Genomic DNA, 21,235 nt, shown 5'->3' with positions numbered 1-21,235 from the left:
TTCAATTAAATGAGTACAAATAAACAATGCATATGAGTATGCACGGAGATCATTGATAGTACATGTGCCCCATACTTTTTTTTAAAAGAATTACCATCGATGTTAAATATGAACTCAATTGATCACTTCATCCTAGAATTAATAAGATTAATGAATTTTATTTCCAAAAATTCAAGTGTGCATGTGAAATTTTATAATAATCGATAACCTTGACAAACGCTTGTCAACAGATCTAAAATTGATGCACACTCTGCACGCTTCTTAAACATATTTTTAAGTAATATTTTAACAAACAAAAATTGATTGTATCTAAATGCGAGTTCATAAACATTCCAAAATACATGTAGCTTTCATACGGTTTTGTAAAGATACTAGGAGCAAAAAAAAAAAATTAAAATGATAATGCATACGTGTTGTAAAGTTTTCAGTAATACATGTATAGGTAAAGAACAAACAACCACACACAAGGACAAATTACAAATGTAAACGTTTTGAGTTGCTCCTATTCATAATTTTGAAATCAGTTTCGTTTCACAGGTTCAAATTTGATTAGAAACATTAAATTCTAGTTCAAGCTTACTGAGAATTGATAAAAAAAAATCAATAATCTATTCGTACGTATATACATCTTGGGGAATAAATGTTTAATTTAGAAATAAAGCATTTTTTTAATAATTGTGTTTATATCATTTATTGGGGTATTCCCATTCTTCACACTTTAGGTAAATTTCATTACGAGTAGTAATGTATATTACATACGTTTAATAAGGTGAGCCCATTATTTATCAAATTGATTTAATCTTAATTTATTTAGAAATAGAGACAGTTATCGAACAATAGGTATTTTATAAAGTTATACGTACATGTACAAATAACACATAAAACAAACCAAAAAATAAAATTATCTGTATATTTTGCCTTAGAAACAAAACACTCGCCATTTTTGTGCACAGACTAAGGACTTACGCCTACCCATTAGCAGGCGTAGATTTAAACCCAAATTTAGTCCCGACTAAGTTCACGCCTTTTTGTGAAACGCAACTTAGTCTGGTTTTGAGGTTTAGTCCCTGATTTAGTCCAGACTAAGCTTACGCCTGGACGTAGGCCTTTTTGAGAAACGGGCCCCATATTTCCTATGGTAAAATGATCAAGCGAGACTGCTGGGATGAATTTAATGGATGTCATTGATAGGCAAGATTTATCATTAAAATATCTTCATGCAATAGGAATTACTTAGAGGTAATTATAAGATGCATCAACTGACCAATCATAGGCATCAATGTAACAAAGAGAATAAAATTGGAATCCGAAATTTAAAAAATGATAAGTGAAAAGTGGGTTACAGTGACCGATGTAAAACAAATAATAATTTAGATAAGGCAATGCCATAGATAGGGCAACTGTTTCAAAAACATAAACTTCGTCCAGCATCAAAACTTATTGCTCAAATTCAGCATCCAAGCCTGCTGAGTGCATCAGTATCACATTAAGATGAATCTATCCATGTTTGGTAATGATAAAATCAAAAAAATAACTTAGATTTAGTCATTAAAGAGCATCCTCTCTAAAAACATAAACCTGGCTGCTCTAAAAACCTTAACCTCATTGATTATCTGAAATTTATGGCCAAGATTCAGCATCCAAGTCTGTAAGTCCATAGGTATGCCCATATGCATCATATATAAAAGTTTGCTAAAGATACGCAAGTAATAAGTTATATAGATAAAGGAACTACTTTTACAAAAACTTTAACCAGGTCCAAATGACAATGCTCACATTGGGTGTATAGCATAAACTCCCCTGACTTGGTCTTGGCGAGCTTATAAAATTAAATCTATTACTTTACTTACCAATAATGGACATTTTTTAACCAGATCACAATAGATTTTATATTACCGGTAGTACTTCACAGAAATGTACCATACATGTCCGCTACTTGTGATGTAAAAATAACAGGGTATAAGATATTAATACTAATTAAAAACATATACCACGCAGTTATTTATATTTACATCTACTAAGTATTTTTATGGAAATCAATTGCATATCACAGGTATACAGAAACTGAAATCTACATGATTCCGTGATAACCAGTCTATCTACCGGTATATTCAGTTAAAACGTCCTTCAGCATCATAAAAAAATTTATGGACTGCATGAAATAATCATGATGATGTCAGACTAAAATTCCCATAGAAGACTATTTGGCCACTTCTTTTTTATCTAATGCACTGCTGTATATCAACAATAGTTAATTAATTTGACTTACTTCTTACAATCAATCAAATAATTTGCTAAAAAATATATAAATATGAACAATGTACTGATTTTTTTTTAATGATTCGTGCAGATGGTAGCAATTATTGCAGAAAAATTTACCTATAACCTGTTATACGGTTTACATACTTTAATTGCAATATCGCTACCTTCATATCCTGCATAAATCACCAAAGAAAACATTTTTTTTGTTTACCGGTAAATAAAACTCACCCAATATTTCTATAGTGTTTGATATATATACAGTACAACATGGTTACAGTGGGCACACTTTCAACGAATTCACACTTGCAGAAAAGAAATTTCAATTTCTTATTATATAAACTTAATATAAACTTATCAGATACATGTTCAATGATTTATATTTATAACAAATACTAAAATACTAACTGATTGTCCCTGGTACTTTAATTGAAATGTATTTTATAGTATTTTCAAGATACTAATGATCAACTGTAAATTGTGGAGACAATACAAAGTATCCAGATAAAGTGTTCATGTTTTGTTTTTTTAACATAAAAATTAAAGATACCACACATTTACTCAATAAAATATATCTTTTATTTGCCAAAATAATCAATTTTCCAATACATGTTTATTAACATTACTGCGAATATATTTCCAGCGCTTTCTTAAGGCTCGGCACATAGTCAATAGTTTAGAGTCTGGCACAATCATTGTTTTAGCAAATACACTTTGAGCTTTAAATATTCTCCCAGATTCTATTATATAACCTCTTTGCATTAAGCTCTGAGCAAAGAAAAGCTTTGCTTTGCATGCCATTATGGGATCCCCTTCTTCATTGGCTATCTTCAGCTGCTTCATTGCTATCTTCCCTGCGTGTTCCGCAAAACTTGAAAAATGGTCGCCAAGGGAAGAATATGCTCCACCTAATGTTGAAAACCAAGCAAATGCTTCTTCCAACAGCATCTTCTTGACCATTTGTCCCCCTATCCGATATGTCCATGCATAATCCACTTTTTGTTTAGGATAAATTGGAATAATTTCTATCACATAATCAATTGGAATTTTTCTTCCATCTTTTCTATTTGCTGCAGTTACTTGTTGTTCTTCTACACTATTTCCAAAATTCACCCCAACGTATTGAAAAGTATAGTTTTTCTTCACATAATTGAATAGTCTTTTCCGGAAAATTGGAAAGAGTTTGAAATCACACATGAGACACGAGGCTAAGTGTGCATCCAATTCCAATCTGCATGAGAAGTATTTGTAATCTGGTTCTTTTGTTTCAGGCGAAGATTCTGTCCATTTCTCGACATATGTCTCATTGCTTAAAGTGTGTAATAAATTTTCCACGGTTGAAATATGAGCATCTTTGACCATCGTTTGACTTTCTTCATCAATCTTTTTACAATCATCTGACTTTGTAACTTTTGTAAGTGGGTGATACAAAATGTCCGGTATATCAGCACCCATACTTACATAAATCATTAAATGTTTAACCTTGTAATGCATTTCGAATACCTGAAAACCTGTAAGGGCTATTGACAAGCAGGTTTACAGCTTAGTTCAGCAACATGAATACAAACCGAATTTTCTCGAATTATCCCCATGACAATTTCATCGGGTTTGGTCTTCAGATAATTGTTCGTAGATTTCCGGAAGTCATCGAAATCGGCTTCGTTGTAAACATGGACGAATGCAGATGATGCGGATAAATTATTGGAAATATTTCTCCCAAATTGTGTAGTATTTTCAATTTTTCCTACTGAATAAGGTGTGTATTTAAATTTAAACATTAAATGAGAAAGTAGTTGAATTATCTACGAAAATGAATCGATTATTTATTGAACAATTAACGATTTAATTCTGTTTGCATATCATTCCTGCAACGTCAAACAAATTTACCTTTTTCATAGTTTTGTGTAATAAAATGAAAATAAATTATAAGGATTTTTTGTTGCAGTTTAAAAAAAACATGTTTGTATGATTGAAACAATCTATTTTTACTTCAAACAATGTCTGATAGGAAAATGTGTATGTTTTAATTCATTCTATTCTTGTGTGCTGTTTTGTTTAACATTTAAATAAAAACAAAGAAAATACTTTGATGACAAGAATATCGTATTTTTATAGTGATATGTGTAGAATTTTTTATGCGTTCTATAATGTTTAATAAAACCCAGAGGGCATTTGCTAATAAGATGCCCTGACAGGCTGTTGTACACAATTAAGCAACATGTTGGGACGAATTGCCCAAATATGATAGTCAGTACAGTACATAATAGCCCAAATAGGATAAAGATATAAATCTAAAGTGCAAAAAAAAAAATTTTGATTGTGAATTTGTGATTGAAATGGAAACCTCGCCTTTTACTTCAAATGATATATATTAGGCGTAGGTTATACAGTCAAACTTCGTTATCTCGAACTAGATGGGACTTTTTAAAAAATTCGAGATACCTGAGTATTCGAGATATCGAGGGTAAAATACTTAAAAAATAAGTGGCTTCGCTGGGACTTAAAAATCACTTTGACATATCCATTGTATTCGAGATATCGAAGTTCAACTGTATATATATACAATATCACACTGTTTTGCTCTTAACCCTGGTATCAGCTGATTGTTTAGGTTTTGCCCAGGCTTGAAGATACAAAACTGATTACAGGTACACTGGGGATTTTGCATCAGTCTTATAATTTTTCAAAACACCATGTCAATGCAATTTCAACAGTATCCAAGTTATCAATTTGTTCAGTTTTCTTTCAATTCCTGTTCTATTTATAAGACTTGATGATCAATGCTTATTATATTGTAAATTATAGTATTTATGTTATACATATTAATCATATTAATGTACATGTATTATTTATTTACTGTTCTCATTCTCTTTTTTTTCAGAGAAACTCCAAAAACTTTAAGTCTGTCAAAAATGACGTAAGTATCTTTCACATTCATTGTTTTAAATTCTCTCCAACCATACAACAGTGGTATATGAGATACAATGATAGCAATTCATCATAATGTTTTTTGAAGGATATGAAACAAAAAAAAATCACTAGCAATATAAATTTGTGTTAACACAGTACAAAACACAAAGACACACACACACACACACACACACACACACCAAAACCCCCTCCCCAATCCCTCACAACAGTAGGGTCTAGATATATAGAATACCTATTAACAGTTGAACTTTGATATCTCAAACAACGATATCTCAAATAAAATGGATATGTTGAGTGATTTATAAGTCCCAAACACTTACTTTTTAATTATCTAACCCTTGATATCTCCAATACTTGGATATCTCTAAGTTTTTAAACAGTCCCATCTAGTTTGAGATAATGAAGTTTGGCTGTATCTTTTGAATGAAAAAAGAATGAAATTTAACAGACACATGTTTTTATTTGACCATTTCATCAATTTGAAAGCCTTGAGCTTAGAAATCATTTTAAAATTTGGTCAATATATCAGTTATTAATATGAACAAAATTTATCTACAAGAATAGTTGATACATGTATAACTATTCAAACAAAAAGAATGTAGCAATTTTAAATTTATCCATGTGGATGTATTAGGACCCAGGGCTATTCAGGGCCCAGTTACGATAAATGGGTGGAGAGGACGGAAACCTCCACCCTCCACAAGATGAAGGAGACCTTCTGGACCACAAAGCAGGCAGTCATGCAGAAGCTGGGCAAGAAGGAAGATGAGCATGTGGTGGCATCAGACTCGGAGCTGGATTCCAAGTTAGAGGTCAGTAACCATGCAGCCACAGACAAATCCAGTCAGATTTCACTTGAGTTGATGTCATTTGTTTATGCTTAGAAGTGAAACTGTAAGATAGACTGTCAGTGTGTTTATATGGCTTGTAAGGCCTTGCAATGCATTACTTGGTTTTCTTTTTTAAATGTTGTAGGTATTCAGAGCAATCCAGAAATCCTCCATGGGTTTATTAAGGGTTCTTGAAAAATATCAGGACAGGCTCTGTGGTATGTTATCAGATATTCAAATACTTGTACCAGATATCAGATAATCTTATTTCCCAGTAGTCTCACAAGGTATTATACTCTAAGATTAAATTGTGTTGCAGTCATTTCATTTGATGAGAACAATAACGGCCAATATTTTATCAGTAGGTGGTCAATAAGAGTGAGATGAGTTCTTGAAATGAATAGATAGTGTTTTACTTATGATATCATGATGTTTGTTTTCAGTTTTGTCTCAAGACGAGAATGCTACAGGGAGATTCCTGAAATCTCAAAGTAACCTAGACAAGACACGAGCAGGGAAGATGATGGCTGCCGTGGGAAAATCTCAAAGCTTTTCGGCTCAACAAAGGTACCATTTCACAGATTATTACAACTGGAGTTGAAGGGCATTAATATTGTGATGAACTCAAACATTAGAACCCCTTATGGTTCTTGGCATAAAGAATGTTTATACTTTATAGTTTTAAAACTGAGTGTTATAATCCAGAAAAAATTACATTTTTTTTTCCATAAAAGTTATGCGTATACATGTATCTGATATTGCATAAACATGGACTTAACATTATTTTGAAAATATGGTATGCTTAACTACATGATAAAATTGGAGGACATACAGAATCTACCAAACAATTCATATGAAATTGTTTGCACAAATAATAAATCCATTGTTCAACAAGGCACTCTTTGAAAGAAGAAAATTTTGATAAAATAAAAACAATAAAAGAATGTAAACTTTACCTGCGGAAGTTAAAATTTCAGCAAGACACATGTACCTGTGTTCCAAAAGATGACTAGGTTACTGAACTAAATGTATATATATATATATATTTTTTCATTTATTTATCACTTCAAGGAATATCAATGAAGATAACCAGAATGGATTATATAAACTGAGTGCTTCTTAATATGCATGATCATAACTTCCTTATGAGATATCATTTTGAAATAAGATCAGGGTTCAATGATAATTAAGGAACTGATTTTAGATTAAGTGGATTTCTATAGCATTAATGTTTTTGAAAACCCACCTGTTTGAGGTTAGGAGAAAAATATTTACAATGCATGTTTCTTTATAATTTGCAAGTGTCATAGCAGGCTCTCACCCATTTATCAACTTATTTTTAATATGTTCTTTTGAAACTGTCATCGCAGGCTGTCACTAAGAGTGCCTCTAGTGCGCTTGTACCAAGAAGTGGAGACGTTCCGATACCGTGCCATATCTGATACGCTGATGACTATAAATAGAATGGAGGCGGCGCGCACCGAGTACAGAGGGGCTCTGTTATGGATGAAAAATGTCTCAGAGGAACTCGATCCCGATACATATAAACAACTAGAAAAATTTAGAAAAGTAGGTTTAGGGTTCATAATTATGTAATCTTTTTGAGCATATACCTTGAACTTTGATTATATTTCCCATTAAAGAAATAAAAGGTAAAAAGAGGAAATAATTACATACTCTGCTAGACAAAAGCCTTTAGAACTTATATGACTATGAATACATGGGTGAAAATACTTTTAACATGTAACATGTGTCTGTAAATGAACAGAGTCGTTAGAATTTGTATTTTTGATGAATTAAGTGGTATTTTTTTAAAAACTTTTCTTTAAAATGATGCTCTTTGTAACAAATGATGATGCATATGAACTTATGACATTACATCCTACATTATAAAATGATATCACAGAGAAGAAAGGCATGTTGTAATCAGTTATAGAACCATCAGTGAGAAATACATCATTTTATTAATAAATGCTTTGCTTTACCAAGTCATGTAAGACCTTCTTTTATAATTGTATCTGCTTTTTATGATATGCGGTACACTTGATCTGAACGCATTCTCCATCTTTCTTTAGGTCCAGGCCCAAGTGAGGAAGACGAAGGCGAAGTTTGACAAGCTGAAGTTGGATGTCATGCAGAAGGTTGACCTCCTAGCTGCCTCCCGATGTAACATGTTCTCTCACGTTCTAGCTAATTATCAATCCACCCTCCTCCACTTCTGGGAGAAAACCTCTCGCACCATGACAGCAGTGGCAGAAAGCTTTAAAGGATACCAATATTACGAGTTCAACATTATCAAAGTAAGCTTTAAGGAGTTCATCAATCAAAGTTTAACACTGAAATATACCTGAACTTATTTCCTATTATTAAGTCACCTTGTTTTGGAGAAACAAAGGTTTTATAGAGTCACTGTCAATGAATCTACGAATCAGGAGCAATTTAGTGTAATTGTTGGAATATCCTCTTGATTATTCTTAGCTATAGTCAATATTTAAAGAGAATTGACCAGTCAATATTTTTCAGATGAGCTAATACTTCAGTTACTGACTATTGAGTTAAATAATGAATATACCAACCATATGATTTGTTAGAATATCTTGAATTTGTTTTTCACAGGAACTTGCAGAGCCTAGCAAAAAGCTGTCCGAGGAAACCTCTAAATCAGAACCAGCAGAAAAAGACATCGATGACGATGATTTTGATCCAAGCAAGTAAGTGGCTCGCAGGGTTAAGTTGCATGTCTGTAATTCTTTGTGTATTGTCTATGGTAATACATTTATCAAGTATGGTTAATAAATAGAGATCATGGTAGGTTTTTTTCCCAGCAAGTTGAATTTTTTGTTTTTCTTATCCTCTTTCGGGTTTTTAATAAGAATAATTTATAAATACATGTAGTATTACTCAAACTTTATTTGTTTTAATCTCAAATTGATAGATATTTTATTTGATTTCATTGCATGAGTAGATTTCATACTTATGCATCCTAGATATATAATTTTGATTTTTGAGCTGTGTAGATATTTTGTAGTTATATGTTGTTTTGTGTCTGTGTTTTGATTAAGCTGTGACGGGTGTAAGGGTAAAGGGCCTAGAGATCCCTCGGGTCAGAGAGAAGTCCCAGAGGATGATAGGTAATTGTATTCACTTGGAGTGTGTTCATTACAAGCTTTCCATGCATCATCAGAACCCCCGGGTTTTCTATCCTGTGAAAGTAGAGTACCTGGTAATGAATAGAAAAATCTGTGGGTTTTGACAATGCTTTCCATGTTGCTTTTAAACCTAATTGACAGAAATTTACACATACATGTACAGATAAAGTGCTTGTAGTGAATTCAAGTTGCATTTGACAAAATTTAAACCATATACATGTACTCAAATTCTAGTTGTAATGAACAAGTTTAGCAGATCGAAATCTTTTTTAAGGAAGTACCAATTAGTTAGATATAGGGCTATCTTAGAAAAATGAAAAGGATGTTATACTTCTTTAAGTGAGGGTATATGTCCAAAATGTGGTCATTTTGAGCAAGAGGAGGAAGAGTCGCACCTAAAAAGTCACATTGAGAAGAGTAATGTCCTTTTACAAAGCCAGGCTGCTGAACCTAGTGAAGAGAATAGGTATCACCTGGGCCAAGTGTGTTCTTAATTTAGTAACCTGATAACCAAGAGTCACTGTGGTAGATTGTCAAATTAACAGTGTAATCAGTGGCTGTTCTGGCACCTCTTTTCACACTTTAAAGAGAGATCTTACTAATGAATAATCATGCACCTTTTAAAAATTCCTTTTCATAACATGGGAGATTAATCTTCATGGTCAACACTTCTGCGAATGTAGTGTTTTGTCAGTTGCACATTTCTTCTCTCCCAGCACTTCTAACAGAATTTCGTGTTTAAAACAGATATAAATCAAAAGGACTTAATTGTGTTGTGTGTCTCTTATAAGTCTGATGTTTCTTTCCTTCTTGTTGACTTTACCATAGTTAATATGTTTTATTTTGTAGTGTTGTGTTTTTTCGCAGTTACAAAAACTATTCCTACCAATATTTTACTTTGTTTGATAGAAGTCAAAATACATGTATTTTATTTCTTGCAAAAATTCTTCATAAAATGTACCAAAACTGCAATCTATTTTTAAATTCATGATAAAATGGATTTAAAATCAATTCAGAAAACATTTCAAAATATTTGGGTATAAATGCTTCTTCTTGGAGGTACCTGTTTTCAAACAGAGTTGATTTCTTATTTTAGATTGATAGCATTTGATGAAGATGAAGGAGAAACAGAAAATGCTGATATCAAGAATGACAGTTTGTCAAACTTGTATGATATAACCTCAGAAAGTAAGTTATGAAATTGAAAGGAGGGGCATGAAATAAATTTTAATTTGAAATTACATTTGTAAATACATAAGAGGAACAATTAAACCCATAGAAATAGAAATAAATTCTTTCATTTTTTTAATGAAATGTAGATGAAAATAATTCAAATAACCTTGAAGACAATGCTAAGGATCCTGCGCCATTTCTTGATATGGGAGAGGACTCTAAAGAATTAACAGAGGAGGATTATGATTTCTCTGGAGCCTTCAAAATGAGTGAACCACTGCCTGGAGCCAAGTCAGAGAAAGGTAGGAGTATTACGAATGAAAACAAGGATGCGAGGTTATTTTATATAATTCATGGTTCATTTTTCAAATCCATCCAGTGCACTGATCTACTGTAAACGTATTATATTTGGCATGTACGATATTTTGCAGAAATTAGTTTCTGAACAAGTTGGCGTAGATTTGAATTAGCACATTCTTGAATGTGACTATTCTTATACATACATGTATGGCATTTAGCGATGTACTTGATTTAGCGGAAGCCACTTTCCGCCAAAAGCGCTAAATAGAATACACAGCCAAATGTAGTACGTTTACAGTATTTGATGCAGGTATTCATATACTATACCAGTACATCTATGTCATAGGTATATTCATCTGGTTTTGGGGTGTGAAATATGATTTGCCATAATTCATTTCATATACATGTATGTGATATAAATCTTGTAAGAATTTGGAGATTTTAATCTGATTGTAAGAAAGTTAACATATACGGTTCATTTTGTGTCTTTCTGTTAATCTACCCCCCAAAAAAAACCCCACTCTTCCAACAGGCAAATGTTTACTACAGTGTGGTATTGAAAGGAACACGACAATTTTTAAGATATAAGATGATAAATACAGCTGTGTAACATTTCTGGTCATTTATTGCATGGGCGGAAAAGTGTACAAAAAGTGTCAAGCATTAATTAATAACAACAGTGCATTGAATTGGAATTTCATGTAACAGTTAAAAAAATTGATAAAAAATTTTCACATTGTTACTTTTTAGTAGATCAAATAAAGTGACTTTTAAATAAAAACAAAAGATTTCAAAATTCATGTGAGATAAATCCATCCACTTGTTTTTATGTTCCAGTAGTATCAAGTGCTTTATACATTTACTTTTGTTCTCTAAATCCAGGAAGCTTTTGTGAAATAAAGTTTAGTTAAACAGTTCATACTAAATGCGCTTACATATTTTTGGGGAAAACAGTCCAAAAGTTCACTATAAATACTTGTAAAGTCTAACTTTTCCTAATGCCTCTGACACCAGGAAAAATCCCTTCTTGGATATATTAACAGCCATGGGGTGCCATATACTGTTACTCTTGGTCAGTAAAAATTTGTTGAGTTTTCCATCGGGATTCAGAAGATGAATGCGATGATTTTGATTGTCTGCAACAAAGATATATCCATAGTCGTCCACACAAATCCCAAATGGCTGCAAAATCTGCTGCTCTTTGACGCCATAGGTTCCATACTCGGCAATCAATCGGCCTTCCATGTTGAAAACTTTAATATTTGGAGCGGCAGTGTCGGTAACTAAGATGTTGTCTTCATGAGTGGTGGTGATGTAGTAAGGGTCTACCAGAATTCGGTTTCCTTTCTTGTCCAGGCCATCTATTGTTTTGATCAAGTTCCCATTTTTGGGATCATGAACTGTGATCCTCTGTTGTCGACAGTCAACTACCAGAATTTCCCCTTTACTGTTAGTTGTAATCCCTCGAGGATGTTTAAAGAATCCCGATATAGTGAGAAGGTGGTTTCCATCTTGGGTGAAGACTTTGACGTTTTCTTTCTCATAGTCTGTCAAGGCAATTGTATCGTTTTCAAGAACTGTGACATCAAATGGAATTCCTATTTTGTTGTCATTTTGTCCTGTGAACTCTTTCAGTAGTTTCCCTACCGAGTCGAAGACCTTGATCTTTTTGTTGTCTCGATCCACGATGACAACGTTGTCTTTCTTTGTGATGGCCATCCCAGTTGGCCAGATATCCCGGCTCTCATCAGTTCCTTCAGAATCAAAGGAAAGTAGAAACTCTGGTGTGCTCTTGACATTGGGTAAAACTGAGGTTATTCTTAACTCACTCCCAGCTAACTGATTTGACTCACTTTTGCCAACAGGAATCATGTCATTGGAGAGCTTGCCTAGCAAGGTCTGAACATTCTGCTCCGTATTGGCACCTGGAATGAACCCAATCCTGAGTTTAGAAGTGAGACCATCCAGTTGCATTTTGATGAGTTGAGTGAGTCTGGATGTGATTTCTCGGTGCATCACAAGAACTTCCTCCGGCTTTCCGTGAGCCATTAGCTGGTTCAGAAAATGAGCATTGTTATGAAGAGAGGTAGAGGCAATCTGTAGATTCTTCAGCTTGTCTTTGGCTTGATTCATCTCCGCTTCACACGACTCTTTGATCTCCTGCTGGAGCTTGTCCTTGCACTCGTCAATCATTCGGTGGAGGCTCTCTGCCTGTGTCTGGGTATCCGCCAGTAACTGTTCCTTAGTCTGATCCAGATTCTCAGAGTACTTCTCTAGAAATTCACAGTAGTTCTGTATGGAAGGAAGACGAGTCTTGATGCTGGAAATCAGCCCTTTGATTTGTTTAGAATATTTTGGCAATGCATTTTCAAAGTCAACAATATTGTGACTAACATGTGCAGACGTTTGGCACTCCGGGCAAAGAAGCATTTCACAGTCAGTGCAGAAAGATGTTAGGTAACTATCTTCATGTTCCTCACACTTCAGTTTCTGGTTTTGTCTGATGTCATGATCATAGAGACCATTTTTAACCTGCTCGTATGGCACAACTTGGTGGGTCCTTGTAATCTTTGTCTTCTGATGAGCTTCTTGACAATTCCCGCACATGTCGTCATGACAGTTCAGACACAAGGACACAGCATCCACAGTTTTACCTGCATACTGGCAGTAGTCACAGTGTCTGCCAGAATCATGTTTGTACTTATAAAGTTTACACAAATCAAGTAGAAATGCATTGCTTTGAAAAGCACTCTCTCCTCCATCTGGGAGAAATATGGAAGACAGGCAGATCGGACAGGCAAACTGCTCCAGCACTTTTCCATTTGGAATGTTCTCTTTAGATTCCTGGTTTTCTGACTGAGAGCTTATTTGGTGTGGCAGTTTCTGAATGCACTCTGCACACAGACTATGAAGACATGGCAGCAGTCGAGGATTCTGGTAGTCATGGCAACAGCTGGAACACTTCAGGAAGTTTGATTCTACCAGCTCAGCAAGAGTTTCCTCTACATCCATTCTGAGCTGTAAACGGAAAAATTATGAGTCATTAAATTTGGTTCTCAATTTTTTTCTTCATTTTGCAAAATCAATTTTCCATGAATTATTCCTGGGTGAATTATTCTTGGAATTCAAATATCTGCGAAATGCTTTTATGTTTAAATTTAAAGATTGAGTGTGATATGCACAAGAGAAAATATTTGCAGCTTTGATATAGGCACAAACTTTAATATTAATTCATATCTTCTATACATATATATGAGATCATTTATCTAGTGATATACATGCAACAGGTATTCTAGGTAGCAACAAAATGGCCTCACTACCTGTTGAAATTTTCAATAAATGAACAGCTTTATCTTTTTTTTATCTGGTGTGAAAACAATATTCAGCTGTGACTTCAGCCCGAAATTAACTTCCATCAATAAACCCCAGAATTGTTATTGGCTCAGCTTGTACTTTATGACGTGAAATTAGCAACATAGATTTGAATACCAGTATTAGATTGATTATTTAATCAAAGAGGTTGTTAACAATGGCACTATTATTTTTTTTTCCCTGCACCAAGTCAATTCCCATTTCTAGAGAGTCCTAACAAGTGAAGCAATTAGAGAGTCCCTGTGTTTTATATGGGGTGTTTGCGTTAGGCTTGGGGTAAAATGCTGACGATGGACCCTCCACTTTGGAGGGTCCATAGTGGAGGGGGTGGAGCTTTGTGTGTCAATCTTAATTTAGAATCTGTTTGATCTGTCATTCCAATTTCATCATGCACCTAATAGCTAAAACATATGGGTTGTTTATTAGAAATTGAAAAAAAAGGAGAGGGAGGTCCTTACATTTAATGAATTTAGCAACTTCAAATGAACTTTATCAGGATACATAAATTACTCTATGTTTGTGTAACAATTATTCTGAGTCCAGTGAGACTGTGAACAGGAAGTTAACTCACCTCAACGTTGGGAGAGATTTATCTTTTTTCCCCGAGTAACAAATGTTAATATATTAATAGTAAAAAAAATGCTATGGATGTGGACAATTATTCACAGAAAATTTTAGAAAACCACCCAATGATCTTGTTCTCAAACAGTATGATTATCGGAAATATCCGAGTCCGAATTCCAAGTCACCAAGAGTGTCAGCTTCGTTGCAAAATATGTATTAACAATGCGGATTGTTGTCGGAGACAATGTCCGGTGTTTGAAATGTCTCGCCATGTCATAGTGCATTTAGACATTTCAGCACAATTATCTTCAGAACATAGGGACATTTAAAGGAAATGTACTATAAAATAAATTAATTATTTTTACAAGACTTACACTTTTGTAGAATAAAATTCATAAGCTGTTATAAATTTTAAAAATTTTGTCCATTTCAGCAATAATGCAACTGTAATATTTTTACTACCGGGTATATACATCTTGTGTAGAACTAATGAACAATAAACCCAGCACCAAAATGAAAGTGCCACCATTTGTCATCGTCAATTAGGGGAGAGAAGTTTTATGTGCTTGTGTTTAAAAGTCATATAAATAAAACAATGTGCCCCATTTTGTTGCTGATAACTTAATTGGAATGACAGATCAAACGGACTCTGAATTAAGACTGACATACCAAGCTCCACCCCCTCCACTATGGACCCTCCAAAGTGGAGGGTCCATCGTCAGCATTTTACCCCAAGCCGTTTGCGTTATCGGGCTAGAGCTTTATCGAGTTTTTCCAATATTTCTGCGGTGATTAAACATGATCTGTAAATGTTGGTCTGTTTGTTTTAGTGCTGTTTTAGGTTTAATTTTGATTTAGAACAATCTGTGCTAACAAATGTTTATGTATATATATTGGTAACCAAATTTCAAATGTATTCATGTATTGCAACGCAGATTGTAGGTTTGAGCAAATAGATGGAGGAATTTGAATTAATGTTTCTAGGTTTTGATTTCCCAACTCAAACAGACAAGAACTGTGAACCATGTAATGTCCAGATAAACATTATTTTAATTTATTTCTACGGCAATTCAACAAACATATTCTAATCTACAAAGTATGATGTTGAATTTAACCTATTTCCTTAGGAGAAAAAATGCTCCCAAGACATTTTTTCATAAAAAAAATTTTATGAACACAATTTACTGAATTACTATAAATAAAGGGAATTGATCCTATGTGAGTTAATCCTACCTGTAGGTGAGATGATCACATTAAAGGCTCTGTTTGTCAAGGTATGTTCCTATTGACCCAGGGTTCCCAGACGATGAGCTAATCTGTCCTCCCCCTCAAAGGAAGAAAAAAGTATCGCCCACATAGATGTTGTCCTATCACTGTGACAACTGGCTTCCACTGAAACAACTCTCGATCGCTCTAGGACGACGTCGTGATCAAGACCAGCGATCGCCGACAAACTAAATCCGTAAACTACCGTACTCCAGGCAGCTACCATTTAAATCTACCTAAAATTGAATTTACTCTTTTTTTTTCTTAATGTTCTTACTATAGCATTTAAATTACTCCTTCTGATTTCTGTATTCCTTGGAGTCAGAATGTTCAGACTGGTGGAACAAACCTGTCATCGATTTAAAAGGAGGGGGAAGGAATGGTTCTTATTCGGGCAATTGATTAGGTCATGATCAGCCCCGTTTGATGGCCCTAAATGACATTTGTGTTGGAGACAGAAAAGGCTTATTGATCCGTGTTCAGATATTGTTACGTTATCTGCCACGGTTGTCAAATGTATTTTTTATGAAACCCTTTATCTGTGGAAAGGTTGGAATGCTGTCATTTCTCTATAATATCGAATAAAGAAGGAGTCTTTTTATAACATTTTTGTTTGAAAATTTTATATTCACTGAATGCACGAATTGTTTCTATTGAACTTTTTTTAACGTTGCATTTGGAGACCATTCTTTTCAAAAATGGAAATGGGAAAAAGAAAATGAATGAGAAAAGAACATCTTTTGTCATACATACGTACTGCATTAAGAAATTTTCAGACAGCTTGAGATTTAAAAACCATGAAGTGCAAAGCACTCAGCATATCATGATTGTTTTTAAATAATCAGAAAGAATGAAAATTCTAAAGTACATTTTATATGTAGTATTTTCAGAATCCATGATTATGAATGTCTATAGTATCTTAATTAAAATTTAAGTATCAAAAATTTTCAAATATATTTAAATATAATTCAAATAACAACACACAGTTATGTCTTAAACTTTAGATTGTATACAAATTTGATTTGAGTATTAAAAATCAGTACAAGTATAGTACTTGTAATATTGAAGCCCTATTTTATATATTTGCATGTCAGTCAGCGATTAAAATTTGAACCTTGCACATTGATGTATAAAAACCCACTTAATAAGGATAAACTCAATCCCCTCTAAGGTTTGTTTTAGCATATTTTGTTTCCAATTCCATTCCTTGAATAATCTGTCCCTATGTAGGTATAAGCTATTGTTGTTTGGGATTTAAGTGTGCCCGAATGTTCTGTGTATTTAATCTTTTGAAAACATACCAATAATGCAGAGGACAAATATTCCATTGAAAGCATAGGAAAGCACACCATAGTCAACCAATTTCAATTAAAATGTCTATTGACAACTGTTAAAGAAATTTTATGTTTGAATACTCTGAAATACGGGAAGGCTTTAAAGTTAAACTTTTCCTACCTATTATAAACCAATGACGAGCACCAGCAGAGTTAGGCAGCCATGAACACTTTTCTTTGCAAGATGACACATAGGGATCTTTCATTCTTTTAATGCTTCTGTACGGTTTTTATATTGAAAAAAAAAATTAATCGCATTATGTTTTGAAATATTAAAGATTTTAGGAGTTATACTCTGTACATGCATTTTGATTTCTTACTTAAAGGAAGATGTGTTGGTGCATGCACAATTTCCTAAATAAATACATGTATTCTGATCATATTTGATAAGAAATTAAAACATATTAATGTCAATGATAAGAATTTATTGTGAAGGGGGTTTTTTTTGGAGGGGGGGTGGGGGGGGGGGGGGGGTGAAATACCAAAATCTTTGAATGTACATAGTATGGTTTACAGCCTGTAGTGTGTGAAGTGCCTTGATTGGCCTGGTTATAGGGCCCCACTTGTTGTTTTCTGTACACATGCTAACGCCTAGTCGCTGTTGACAGAGGAACTTGTGTTTTATCAGGGCCACTTGACTAGGCCAGATTTTCACCAGGTAATCCCTTTACAGATGATAAGTGAGTCCTGTCAAAGATTTCCAATCAATAACGCCTCACCAAATAACAGTTATATGCTGGTCGTAAATTTGGTATTAAAATCTGACAGACAGATATTTTGCTATCTTTTGAACTACCGGTACATGTACCGGTATTGACAAAATCATTATCTGCATAACCTGGAATCCTCTTGATTTGGAGTATTTACATATCCTGGCATTCCCGAACTTGAAATGGGGCAGGGAGGAAGGACCAAGGATGGAGGCAGTAATACATCTGATTATTAACTTAATTCAATGATTCAATTGTTGCTTTGCCCATTTCAGTATTAACAAGGCTAGTAGCATGAGAAACTTTTGGTAAAAAGGCACATTCTCCCATGATTGTTTCTCTTGCTTTTCCATCTCATATTCCCACTCCTGCTCCAATTCATGTTATATGGTACCAGGGTATATAAAGATTTTTTTGTAACTTGAAACATTTGACAATGCAAGGTAAATTTTCATTGAGCAGAGAGGTGAATGTGTTCATCTTTTATCTTGCAGTGATCTCTGACCTTTTGGCCGATGACCTCCCCCTGGGTCAGGATGACACGGACAAAGATGACCTGACAATTCTCAACGAGATCCTGAACGCTCCCTCCACAGGTGGAGATGACTTTTCTAAGGAGTGGCAGGCGGTGTTCGGAACTATGCCTCTGTCCGCCGGCACCACCTATACCCCTGGGGAGACGGACCAGGCGGAATTCATGCCCTCCAACCTGCTGGACCTGAACAAACAGATGTCAGTAATGAGTTTATCACAAAGTAGTACCGGTAAGTATGTTTATGATAATCCCTGTTTTATTGCAGATTAATATCAGTTTACATAAAAAAGAAGCACTATCAATATTTCAGTTATAGGTGTATTTTAGATTTTCATCAGTTTACATAAAGCAGGAGGTTTATTGATTTATGGTTAATGTGAGAAGAGATATTTCAATAACACTAATTACATGGCATTGCATGGTACATTACAGTGTTAATCAAAATGTTATCGGTATGATACTACAAGAAAATTAAAAAAGATGGAAGAGAAAAATTATTGTAAAATAAAATTCTATTCAGGTTTTAATGTGAAATTCATCTGTATATGTCTTCAGCAGGTGCCCCCTCGGCCGGAGCACAGGCATCAAGTAAATCCCCAGGCGTCAACAAATCGCAGCAACAGCTGCCTAAATCAAAATCCAACAAGCAGGTATAGGTATTATAGTCCTACAGTGTACCATCAGAGAGGATCCATGGTCAATTCTCATTGCCCATTTACTTTATAAAATGAATAACATAATTTACACCTTGATCTAAAGAAAGACAACTCTAAATACAGAATGTTATTTGTTTGGGTTTTTCTTCAGGGAAAGAAAGACATGTCTGCTTGGTTCAGCCTGTTTGCCGATCTAGACCCACTATCAAACCCTGATGCAGTTGGCAAGACATCGGACGACATGACAGACGCACAGTTTTGATAAAATTGTGATATGTCCTGTTCTCATGGATTCGGCTTCAGAACCTCTGGTCATTATATATGCATCCCATGACAGTGTTAATCATTCTATCATATACATGTACTAGTATGGACTGGATGTGCTCTCATTCGACAGACTTATTATTTTCACTAGTCTGCCAAGATTTTCACTCTAAGCACGGCATATTTGTTGATCTGAAATGTTCTATTGTATGACATGCTTCAAATTGTGGTTTACATTTTTCATTTGACGTGCATAATGCATAAGAGACTTCTCTCCTATATACCGTAACTGAATTTATGTAACTGGATTGTTAAATTCATTTCACATGAATTTTTACTATACTGGTAGTAAAAATTGGTGTTATCGGTAGTCCAAGGTAAAAGAATAATCTGCAAGAATTTTTTTTTTGTTTTATGTTCTATTGATTAAAGAGAAATCCATCATTATATGGGTATTAGTGTATTTATACACCCCCTTTTTTTCTTTATATAAAATTAAGATTGATATCTAGAAATCCAGTCCTTTTATGTATTTTTATTTTTACATTTTCCCCATAATTGATATTAGCTAGGCTGGCATTTATTGCTGAATCTCCCAATTTAAAATGGTGATATGAGATCTGATTTATTCTATATCATCTATTACTGACAGTTTATCTCTAATCTCTATCTGTATAGTTTCTGTGTCTTAATTGTGAAAAATTGCTTGTTGTTGTTACTTTATTAGATATTTTTTACATAAATATTTAATTGAAGAGTATATATGCATATTCCCAAGAAGGACCAGTTCATGAATGGATATGCAGTTGACATCATTATGAAACTGAATGTGAAATGATTATTATGCACATATCTACACAAAAAAAAGATCCATATGAAACAAAGAATTTTGGTGAAAAAAAATCTGTGCTGTAAAAAAATAGAAAATAGCAAGATACGGTAGTCAATATTCATTGATGTGTAGCAAAGAAAAATTATTTGTTGTTCAGTGAAACATGTAATTGCATTTCAAGAGTATAAGATGAAGTTTCATTTGAACTGTGTGTGGTGTTAGGATGTTTTAGAATACATCTGAATTATGTGTTTTGTTGTTTTCAAATTCTGTGTTTAGTAGTGCAATATAAAAATTATATTACACATCCTCTTTCATACATTGTGAATAGAAAGACTGTTCAATTTTATATTGGTCTTTGCTTTGAGCTCTTAATTTTCTTCCTAGTAATCTGGTTAGCATTGACTAGGCTTTTGATTTTTTATGATAATCAGAAAGTGTCTGCCTGTAAAAATTTTCTGAAAATATATCCTTCTCAAAAATTTCATTCTCATTTGCATTTTGGTCAATATCAACTTACCATAGCATTCCATTCCGAGATTTTTTTTTTATACACAATATGCTAAAGTTATGGGTATTACAATAGTATTCCAAGACTTTTATTTATACAATAATAATATATTATATTAAATTTACAGTTATATTATACTCTGTATTCCAACACTACTTTTGAAACTGTAGTGGATTCAGAACATCAATTCCTTAAAGATTGTTTATCAATCTTAATCAAAATCATGCATTCCATTGAAATAACTGAATTGTTAGTGAATTATATTTAACAGATCTCACATGCTTTTTTTTTTGTTCAAGCTTTATTTAAAGACATGATATTTATTTCTACTGAAATCCAATGTGTAGGTTGTGGGGCAATTTTCTTTTGTTTGTGATATTAATGTTATTTTTTCTTTATTTTTTGCTATTGTTATATATACTGATGTCCTACATATAAAATCCAAATAAATCTAGAAACTCATTTAGAGGTTTTCTGTTTTCATATCACACAGAGAATATCTAGCTTTTTTTTCCATGGTACAAAAGGGGAAAAGGAGGGGGGGGGGTC

At 33.6% G+C, this 21,235-nt stretch overlaps 2 protein-coding genes across 5 annotated transcripts; one reads left to right on the top strand and one right to left on the bottom strand.

The window, feature by feature from the left end:
- Nucleotides 1–3,868: 3,868 nt before the first annotated feature.
- On the top strand, nt 3,869–21,148 carry LOC105338430 (islet cell autoantigen 1). Of its 4 annotated transcripts, none has more exons than XM_020071488.3 (15): nt 3,869–4,015; nt 5,141–5,176; nt 5,825–6,002; nt 6,166–6,238; nt 6,464–6,587; nt 7,391–7,589; nt 8,096–8,320; nt 8,637–8,731; nt 9,083–9,151; nt 9,510–9,635; nt 10,266–10,357; nt 10,489–10,644; nt 18,383–18,652; nt 18,982–19,073; nt 19,231–21,148. In XM_020071488.3, exons 2-15 carry the CDS (start codon nt 5,172–5,174, stop codon nt 19,339–19,341), a joined length of 1,815 nt encoding a protein of 604 aa, XP_019927047.3. In that variant the 5' UTR covers nt 3,869–4,015; nt 5,141–5,171; the 3' UTR covers nt 19,342–21,148. The 4 variants fall into 4 exon arrangements, with proteins under 4 accessions (XP_019927047.3, XP_011441858.3, XP_019927048.3 ...); XM_011443556.4 differs by having other exon boundaries at nt 3,871–4,015; nt 18,979–19,073; XM_020071489.3 differs by lacking the exon at nt 9,510–9,635 and having other exon boundaries at nt 3,873–4,015; nt 18,979–19,073.
- Nucleotides 11,538–16,305, bottom strand: LOC105338429 (tripartite motif-containing protein 2). Its single transcript, XM_011443552.4, has 2 exons — nt 15,812–16,305; nt 11,538–13,660 (listed from the first exon to the last, which is right to left on the bottom strand). Exon 2 carries the CDS (start codon nt 13,652–13,654, stop codon nt 11,609–11,611), a length of 2,046 nt encoding a protein of 681 aa, XP_011441854.3. The 5' UTR covers nt 13,655–13,660; nt 15,812–16,305; the 3' UTR covers nt 11,538–11,608.
- Nucleotides 21,149–21,235: the final 87 nt, after the last annotated feature.

Source organism: Magallana gigas, chromosome 2 (genome assembly GCF_963853765.1).
Source record: "Magallana gigas chromosome 2, xbMagGiga1.1, whole genome shotgun sequence".
Lineage (NCBI taxonomy): Eukaryota > Metazoa > Mollusca > Bivalvia > Ostreida > Ostreidae > Magallana > Magallana gigas.
Note: the sequence above shows the minus strand (reverse complement) of the source record. Positions and strands in the feature narration are given on the sequence as shown.